This window comes from Trifolium pratense, linkage group LG6, assembly GCF_020283565.1.
Source record: "Trifolium pratense cultivar HEN17-A07 linkage group LG6, ARS_RC_1.1, whole genome shotgun sequence".
NCBI classification, from domain to species: Eukaryota; Viridiplantae; Streptophyta; class Magnoliopsida; order Fabales; family Fabaceae; genus Trifolium; species Trifolium pratense.
The window spans coordinates 35,476,472-35,486,611 of record NC_060064.1 but is presented as its reverse complement, the minus strand read 5'-3'; the positions used below and the strand labels follow the sequence as shown (position 1 = coordinate 35,486,611).

General features: G+C 34.0%; 1 protein-coding gene and 1 non-coding gene across 2 annotated transcripts; one reads left to right on the top strand and one right to left on the bottom strand.

Annotated features, from left to right (window-relative positions):
* Positions 1-922: 922 nt before the first annotated feature.
* Positions 923-1,029, top strand: LOC123893313. The gene has a single exon (XR_006803421.1). It is a non-coding gene; the product is annotated as a small nucleolar RNA R71 (small nucleolar RNA).
* A 5,466-nt stretch (positions 1,030-6,495) lies between these two features.
* LOC123890796 (bidirectional sugar transporter N3-like) lies at positions 6,496-8,083 on the bottom strand. Its single transcript, XM_045940493.1, has 5 exons — positions 7,948-8,083; positions 7,791-7,827; positions 7,445-7,655; positions 7,052-7,333; positions 6,496-6,972 (listed from the first exon to the last, which is right to left on the bottom strand). Exons 1-5 carry the CDS (start codon positions 7,991-7,993, stop codon positions 6,718-6,720), a joined length of 831 nt encoding a protein of 276 aa, XP_045796449.1. The 5' UTR covers positions 7,994-8,083; the 3' UTR covers positions 6,496-6,717.
* Between the last annotated feature and the right edge of the window lie 2,057 nt (positions 8,084-10,140).

Here is a 10,140-nt window from a genome sequence, read left to right as displayed (position 1 = left end):
CTCCTTATCTCCTAATTGAGGATTTTCGGCTTCTCTCACAGGCTCCTTTGGGGATTCACTATTCTCGGCCTCCATGCTGGTTTTCTTAACGCTTCCCGAGTTTTTGACTCGAGGATCAGGTGGACCTTGCAATTCTTTCCCACTTCTAGTGATTATAGCATGTATGGCATTTGCATGCCCTTTGGGATTAGGCTCAGGTTGTCCTGGAAATGTGCCAGCTGGAGCGGCCATAGCTGCTTGCTGTTGTGCCACTTGGGAAATCTGTGTTTCTAGCATTTTGTTATGGGTGGCTAGGGCATCTATCTTAGTGGATAGTTGTTTTACCAACTCATTAGTTTGAGCATTTTGGTTTAAGCATTTCTCCGCCATAATCTCGAAGTTAGACTTCCTTGGTGGATAAGGTGCAGCTGGTTGTCCTCCTTGCTTTTGGTAACCTGGAGGTGCTTGAGTAGGAGGGTTGAGTGTATTGTTGTTCCTATAAGATAAATTAGGATGATTCTTATAGCCAGGATTATAGTTATTGGACAGAGCGGCATAGTGTACTTGGTCGAGTCCGGCTAATATAGCACAATCAGATGGTACGTGACCAGGGACTCCACATACTTCGCAATTTGGTTGGATTGCAGCTACGGTGGATGTGGTTGGCAGGGTTAAACTCTCCAACTTTTGAGTAAGGGCTTCTACTTTGGCGTTGACATGGTCTATGCCGCTTACTTCGTATATACCGCCTTTTGTTTGGGATTTCTCCATAGCAGCGCGTTCGCTTCCCCATTGATAATGGTTTTGGGCCATGTTTTCTATAAGCTGGGTGGCTTCTTGGTAAGGTTTATCCATCAGTGCTCCACCGGCGGCTGCATCTATGGTTAGTCTTGTGTTATAAAGCAGCCCATTATAGAAGGTATGGATTATGAGCCATTGTTCTAAACCGTGGTGTGGACAGAGTCTCATCATATCCTTGTATCTTTCCCAAGCTTCGAAAAGTGATTCTCCATCTTTTTGCCTAAATCCGTTGATTTGGGCTCTTAGCATAGCTGTCTTGCTTGGCGGGAAATATCTGGCCAAGAATTGTTTCTTCAATTCGTTCCATGTAGTGATGGAGTTCGAAGGTAGAGCTTGGAGCCAAGCTCTAGCTCTATCTCTCAAAGAAAACGGGAAAAGACGGAGTCGTATTGCTTCGGGTTCGACACCATTGGCTTTGATCGTGTCTGCGTACTGCACAAACACTGATAAATGGAGGTTGGGATCCTCCGTAGGGGAACCAGAGAACTGGTTTTGTTGCACGATTTGCAACAAAGCGGGTTTCAACTCGAAGTTTCTTGCTTCGATGTTAGGGGGCGCGATGCTCGAATGCGGTTCTTCTTCGGAAGGAACGGCGTAGTCCCTAAGAGGACGTGCGTTGTTAGCCATAGGTAAGAGGTTTTGAAGTTCGCGGATTCGACGTTTAAAATGAATAAAACGTTCTATTTCGGGTATAGGTTGTTGTAATGGTTCCTCGGAGTTACGAGTATTGGGCATACAACCTAAGAAAAAGGTTTAAGGGTTTGCCTTAATCGTTACGGATTAAAAACTGTATAGCGAAAATTTGACTAAATTAGTCCCCGGCAACGGCGCCAAAAACTTGTTGCGATATTTCTGCAAGTGCACAGACTTATCGTGTAGTTATAAAAGATTATCGATCCCACAGGGACTATTTGTTAAAATTTCGCTTATGTTTTTAATATAATGTAAGGTTAAGGCTTAATAATAATTAAAAAGGGGTTTGTAAGATAATTACCTAGAAATAAAATAATTAAATTAAATAACAGTGACTATTAAGAATTGGTTTTAAATAAGTTGGATTTTAACTAACTGGAATGTTACTTCAGGTACTTCAATGGGTTCGGTAATAAACACTGTGTTTTGAAAAGTTTAGTCTTTTAAATTGATTTAAAAATATTCATCTCACACTTTCGCGCTATTGAGTTATATTATATAATGATAAAATAAATGTATCACTTTCGCTCTAACATTTACTTATAAAAATATTGTTTGGAAATCAATTAAATTTTACTAAAAGGGTCTAGTTTTCACAAAACGATACTAGTTTAAAAATATAGAACTCATGCCATAGCACTGTTGGACTTATATTATATTATATAAATAAGATGTTTTGCTGTCGCTCAATCATTAATTCATAAAATACTTTTTGAAAACTAATATAATTTAATTAACCTTAAAGAGCTGTCGCGATATTAAAGTTAATGTTCAGTTTTTACTATCTAGTATAAATTTCAAACAATCGTTCTGTTAATTCATACTTTAATTAATTTTCACTGGTCGTGCAAAATTATAATCTATTGTTTAATTAAAAACTGAAACAGAAAACTAGACTTGAAAATTTAATTCACAGTTTAATTACCGAACTCATATCAGACACCTATTTCACATACCAGTTATATTAAATTAGTTGGACATAATTATAAATAAAGGCATAATATAATAGTAGTTACGTGAAAAAGAAAACATAGATATGGATTTAAAATAATTAAAGTGAGCAGTAATAGTAACTGGAATTTGGAAAATAAACTTAAATATATTGATTAATGTAAACTTACAGACAACCGAAACTGGAATTGAAACAGGAAACAAAGGACAAGCTGCAGCTCTCAACACGTAAAGCAGTAAACTTAAGTCTAAAAATTTAAAGTATGTGTTTTTTCTTTTCAGCTTGACGTTGTGAAAAGATGATCTCAATTCATTCTGAATGCATCTATATATAGGCTGTGAGTGAGGAGTTGAAGTCCTCCTTTTTCTCCTTTCAGTTCCTTTACTTTCTCCCCACGATTCGTAACTGATTTCATTCAACGAAGATAAGGATTCAACGAAGATGAGGACTGATATTTTTTCCTGAAGAGTCGCTCACGACTGGCGCCACGTAACACATGACTGGCGCCATGTGTTGTTTAATATTTTTGCATGTGCTCCTTTAATTTAGGTGTGGCTGGCGCCACAATATGCATGGCTGGCGCCTTAAATTCATGTGGCTGGCGCCACTTCTTTTGCTTTGTGGCCGGCGCCATAGTTGTGTGGCCGGCACTGCTGGCCTCAACTGTGGGCTGGCCCACTTGTTTTGTTTCTTTGATATTTTTTTTTGGTCTCGGTACATATCTGTAAGTTTCATAAAAAACAATAATTATTTTATTAATACTAGGATAATTTAGACAAAAATATTAAGATACTTAAAAAAATAATAGTGATAAAATAGTGCATTTTTCGGTGTTATCACTCTGATGCTGATTGGGCTGGTAATCCTACTGACCGTAAGTCTACCACAGGTTTTTGTATTTTTCTTGGAGATTCTCTTATCTCTTGGAAGAGTAAGAAACAAGATATTGTTTCCCGCTCTTCTACAGAAGCTGAGTATCGTGCTATGGCATCTACCACTACTGAAATAGTTTGGTTGCGTTGGTTACTTTTTGATATGGGTGTGACTCTTTCTGAACCAACTCCTATGTATTGTGATAACAAGAGTGCCATTCAGATTGCCCATAATTCTGTATATCATGAACGTACCAAACACATTGAGATAGACTGTCACTTCACACGTCATCATCTTCAGCATGGTACCATTACATTGCCGTTTATTACTTCCTCCTTGCAGATTGCTGATTTGTTCACGAAGACGCATTCTATTAAACGTTTTCGTTTCTTAATTGACAAACTCTCGATGCTCCATGTTAACACATCGTGAGTTTGAGGGGAGATGTTAAATAATAGTTATATTATTATTGTAGGGGTAGTTTAGTCTTTTATAATCCCTAGTTTATATACTCTATTGTAACTCTTGTTCCTCATGTTTTTTGGTTTATTGTAATGGAAAACCCTAGCCTCCTTTTCTCTTTGAATAATCTCAATAGTTAACAAAATCAACATTGCTTCACCCATGGAGGATTTCTACACTTATTTGGCAACAAAGAACATATAATGTGTTTTAAACCTTTTTTTTTTCTCTCGTGGTTTTGCTGATCAATTGCATTCTGGATGAAGGGTCCTGTTTGTATTTTCCGAAATGTTATGAGGATTAATTTTCAGTTTTTATGGGTGTGGTAGAAATGCGGAGGTCTAAAGAGCAAAATTTCTAGATTTGTCTCTAATTGTTTGTGCATCAAGCCCAACTTATCCTTTAGGATATGATGCTTTCTCTCCCCACCCCCCGTGTTTCTTTTATACCCCCTGAATTTCCAATTTTACCCTTGCAAAAAACTTCGGTTTATAGAAACCGAAGTTTTTTTTGCCTTGAAAACCGAAATTTACTTTGAATTTGTACTAGAAAAAATTCGGTTTCTGCGAACCGAAGTTTTTTGCAAGGGCAAAATCGGAATATTGGGGGGTATAAAAGAATCACGGGGGGTGGGGAGAGAAAACATCTTAGGATATGTACTATGTTTTTTATTTTTTTAAAGAGTACTGGCCTTTTACTTTGCCAAATATCTAATCAAACTCTACTTGTTGGGCCAAGCAAAGTAGCATTATTCTTTTTTGAAAATTGCTCTTTAGAACTCCCCCTTGAGTTGCTCTCAGATTCCCCAAAAATTTCAAAATACCCTAAATTGGGACTCAGGTTCATTTGTATTCTAAGATTCAAAAAAGACTAATTTTGGAACGTAAATTCTGAAATGTTGATTTATGAACAAAACATAGAAACATTGTTAGACCGAAAGAAAAAAAAAAAAAAACTAAATTCGGATCCTCGATCCGAAATGTAAAAAAAAATTAACTCACTTTGGAATCTACGTATAATTTCGAATCCTACAATTCAAAATAAGCTTAGAGGTGATTTGGTTAGAACGGAGGGTCTGGAAGCAATATGGGGGCCAACAAAATTCTTCTTTTTTCACTAGCAAACCAAAATACAAACTTTGAATAAAGCTATTTTAATGAAATTTTGTCTTTTAAAAAATAAACCATAAAAATTAAAATTTTATCAGTTCTTGGATATTGGCTTTCTTTTACAATGTACGTGGAAACTGGTTGTTGTATCTTGTATTTTGATCTAATTCATGTACACCTTGTTCTTGGATTAGAATTTTCAATAAATTGTTTTTTTTTTTAAAAAAAAACTTTGAATAAAGCTTCTTTTTTTTTTTGATAAGATAAATAAAGCTTTTTTTTCAAAGTAATAAAGCTATTCCTATTATAAATTTTTCTGATCAATACCATTGTAAATTTACTTTTTAGTGTTAACCGTCCAATCCTAGTGAAGGGAGTTTTAGCATCTGAAGTTTGGTCGTGGGGTAAGTAAAACTTGACAAAAAAATGTATAAACTGAAATCGGATTCTTTCGAACTATTTATCCTAGTTACTATTTTAAAGATTGAACAACACAAAACGAAATCAAATTAGTTCATTTCTATGAAAATTATTTGTATGAAAATTCAATAGCTCCTAGGGTGATTTATTAAGTTCAATATTTTCTTTTGTTAAGTATCTAGTGACTAAACTGACACACCTTAAATTTGAAGAAGTGGAGAATTCTGGGTATGATATTCAAACCATTGCAGCATATCAAATTGATGACATGCAACTTTGTAAATAGTTGGGATCAATTGAATACTAGTTGTGTGTATAGTCCAACTTTGCAAAATAATATCATATTCATACTCTTCAGCATAAATAATAACCTAAGTGTGATTGATTTAGTGTTGTTACTTAGTTGGCAATTTTAGAAGTTAGTTACTTAGGCGTGGTCCAACTAATTATCTGTTTTTCTATTAACGTTAATTAGTATGACCAGTTTACTTGTGATGCAAGCAATTGATATGAAGTTTAATTTTTATGTCCAGTTTTCTTGAGACAGTAGTGTTGTTTTGTGGGAGAAGGTGCTTTTGGCTGCTTCTTTGCTTGGTATATATAGAAGAAAGATGCTGCATATTGAAATAGACATTTGGTGTTACTACATATGTGTGTTGTATTGTTGTGAGGGGGCGCACGCGCAGATGCATTGCAACTGGTGGAGAGGGGTGTACATTGGTGCAAGACTGATTTCTTGCAAAATTGTGGTGTCATGATGCTTGTTCAGCTAGCAGTCGGAGGAACTAGGAAAGCAGGGATGGATATATTGGACTGCTCTATAGTTTAAGGGCGTCAAGTTCCTGTCCAAGTGGATAGGGATAGTGGATATATATATTGGACTGTCAACGAATCTCACGGTGCCTTTAAACCTGCGATTTGCGAATGCCGAATTGTATATTGTAATGATGACCGATGACCGTGTCCGAGTGTGGTGGCACATAATTGGAATCCTCTTTTTGGAGGATTTGTTCTCTTTTGGATGGTGTTTAGAGGTAGGCTGCTGCAATTAAATTTCATCAGTACTGCTCTTTTGTCATAGGCAAATAGGAATATGAAAATTCAGAAATTAGACTCTCCTTAAATGTGCAAAGTCATGAAGTACTAATATATAGTATATATTTCTACATACACAGAAGGGAAACTATTAATTACTTTCTTTAATTGATAAGAATTAATGACTTTTCTAATACATTAATAATGACAATGATAGAATTTATTCACCTTCCCACCTCTAAAATAAAATAAAATAAAATACAGTACACAAACAATGATGTTTTTGAATAAACACACACAATGATGTTAGAATGATCACTACGTATAACATATATATATGTAGTAGGAAGGTAAGAATTATATAGTAAGATAGTGGTGGCCATTCATATATAATTAGACTGCGCAGTCGTACAAGGTTTCTTCCATGCTCTTCTTTTTTCCTTCTTCTTCGATCTTGTTTCCTTTCTCTGCATCTTCCTCAACCGGAAACACTTCACCGGTTCCTCCTAATGAGCACTCTATAACAATACTTTTTAGTGGATCTATCGGTGCTGCCTTTGAATTTGGCATCTTTTTATTACCATTCCTGTATATGCAATACAGTATCATCTGAACCAACCCCAGTGCAAAGCCAAGCACATTTGGGAGCTACACATATAAATTAGTTAATTGATTCATCAAATTAACTTATATATTGCTTGAAAAAATTAAAAAAGATAAGACTTACAGCAATGCATATATCCTTGAGGAAAAGACCATAACCAAACCACATAACTGCACTCAATGTGAGTGTAAATGACAAATTGAAAGGCATAAACTCAACACTCTTTGTGCGAACAACTCGTGCCACAATTGTTAGTGGCGCTGCAAAAACACTCACTGATATAGAAACACAAATCCATCCAAGAACTTCAACACGAATTGGACCGTGCACCGCGTAGTTTGTCACCAAAAGGATCAAACCAAACGATCCAATGTTCATTGCCAAAAGTAGCTTAATCGTTAATTTCTGCAATTAAGTATATTGATCAAGTATTAAAATCACTAGCTAGCTAGAAATTTTGATTATTGATGGAAATTAATTAATTAATTAATTAAGCTGGTTAGGATAATTAATTACCCTAGCATCCTTGGTCGCATAGATGATGTACAAGACGATGTATGTGAGCTCTATGACGCATCCAAATGAGTTAATGGTAATAAGGAGAAATTCATCTTTCTTTACTAATGCATAGTACAGCCAGAGCATGGAACTGAATAGGGCCACTAGATAAGGTAGTGATTGAAAACCTTCAGTTGATTTTTTCTTATAAATACGATAAAATGTTGTCCTGTACAATAATTTTCATTAAAGTAGCTTAGTTAGTCCAATATATTAATTCCATGATACATTTTGTAAGTAAAATTAAATCTGAATCTGTCTCTCTCTTTTTCTGAATTAATGCCTATATAATATATATACTTACATTGGAGCCAAGAATACCATGAATGAAATGACATTACCTGTGCATCACAAAGAAAAAGAAATTAATTCTTAGTTGTTCAATACAAATGAGATGTTAAAGTATATGGAATTGAGAAATTGTTTAGTGAATGCATGAGATCATATATTATATATCCTACCAAGCATGCCAAAGGCAAATGCCAAAGTGCTGTGACTGATTGCCATGATGCAAGGATTAGGGGCAGAGGAAAAAGCCTTAACTAATATTTATATATCTAACTCAGCCCCTAAATCTCAAGTCTCATGCAATGCAATGCAAACACTGAAGTTGATGAGTCAATTGCTCACTCTTGATGTACATATATATACACACACTTCAAGTGCACAAATAAAATATATTTAAAAAAAGGAACGTACTATATTAAAACCAAATATAATAACCAAGAGCGTTTAGATAAAATGACACAAGTCTCTTCTAATTTAACCAAGGTCCTAAGTTCGTTCCCCGGTTTGGGCATGCAGCAGCGTTAAAACTCTTATAAGGAGAGTTTGTCGGCCATTTGGGTCCCACAACACTCGAGGGATTAGTCTGCAGAGATTAGTCTCTATAGTTGCGTGCGGTTAAAGAAAAGGTGGTGGCATTGTGAGGTAGGACATGAAGGAATGAGCATTATTCCTTCTTACTGATTACATTAATTCTCCATCAATCAACATATACAGGAATGCAAACTCGCATGATTCTTAATGTTACTTAAAGTAGTACGTTCAAAGTGTAATGTAAGATATAACAGAGTCGGCAGTACTTTTACTCATTAATCTAATGAGTGAGACAGGGACTTCACTGATATCAGTTGAAAACAATGTAAAAGAAAGCAAATATAAGTGTTTTAAAATTCAATTTATATTTGTTTTCACCATCGAATATCTTAGAATTGAGAGTTAGAGTTACCTAACTCAATCATACATATAAAATTGATTTGTCAGGTGAAAATTGCATCCACTTGTAAACTTATAAACTCATATACATATCATCTAACATCTGATGTGAAACTTTTAACAAGATACTTATCTCACTCTTGAGAACAAGGATGCCCTTGACCTTCTATGACTATCCTTAAGGGGTAACATAAATTGTCCTAGGTTAGTAAATAAATATGTATGCATGCTTGTTCTAAATGATGTGCCTTTTCATGGATTTGAATTCATATAAAAAAAACTGCAAATAGATATACTGAAGTTGATTTGTGGTATATTAATGCAATCAAATTTAGAGAAACTAGTGAGGATGAATTAAACAATTGAAAACGTAGTTTCCACATGTACACGTTAGATGCTGCAACAACGGTTGGGTTATGAGGGGCAGTCACACGATGTCACGAGAGGACAGCCGAAGGATTATTCACAAGTGAGTTGAACCCAATATATTACTTCACAAATCAACTTCAGTATATCTATTTGGAGTTTTTTTTTATATGAATTTCAAATCCATGAAAATGCTCAAATGACCACAAGAGAGGGAGACACCACATCTCCACCCAAAACTTTAAGGGCCCGTTTGGTGCGCAGGATAGCATAGTAACATGATATGATATAAAACAGGATAAGGATAGGATAGGATAACAGCAGGATAACAGTTATACTCAGTTATCATATCCTATGTTTGGTGCACACAGGATAACAAACATGATAACTATTATATTTTGTTTTTAATACATACTTGCTCATAATAATATGATAAGATATATAACATATTTAATTGACAAAATTACTCTTGTAAAACAATTATTATTTTTAAAAAATTATTTTGTAATACTTTGAATTTTATAAATAAAAAATATAAATAAGTAATCAAATAACTTTATATAATTTAAAATAAAAATCATGAGAAAATAATCAAGTTTAATTTTTTATATGAATCATGATCAAATAAATAACTCAATAATATATACATGTTAGATAAGCCAAATAAATATATGATATATCTCATACGTAAATAATAAAACTACTATTGCAAAAGAGTTATATTTAATTTTTTATAAAATTTAAATTAATATCCCTATTTGTCAATTTTTTAATAATCATTTTAATTTAAAATATTGTAATTTTAGTAAAATTTTGATTTTTTAGAATATATAAATTACAAAATTATCCCTGTGAGAAAATCACATATATATTTAAAAATTAATTATTTTATTATTTATATTTTATTAATTTTATTTTAAGTATTTTAAAATATATTTTATAAAATAAATCAGTAATTTTTGTTTCTTCTTATCCTATCCTGCTGGTAACCCAGCTCAAATTCAGGATAAGAATCATAACTAGAGAAACAGGATAGGATGAGCTTCAGGATTAACTTATCATATCCTGCT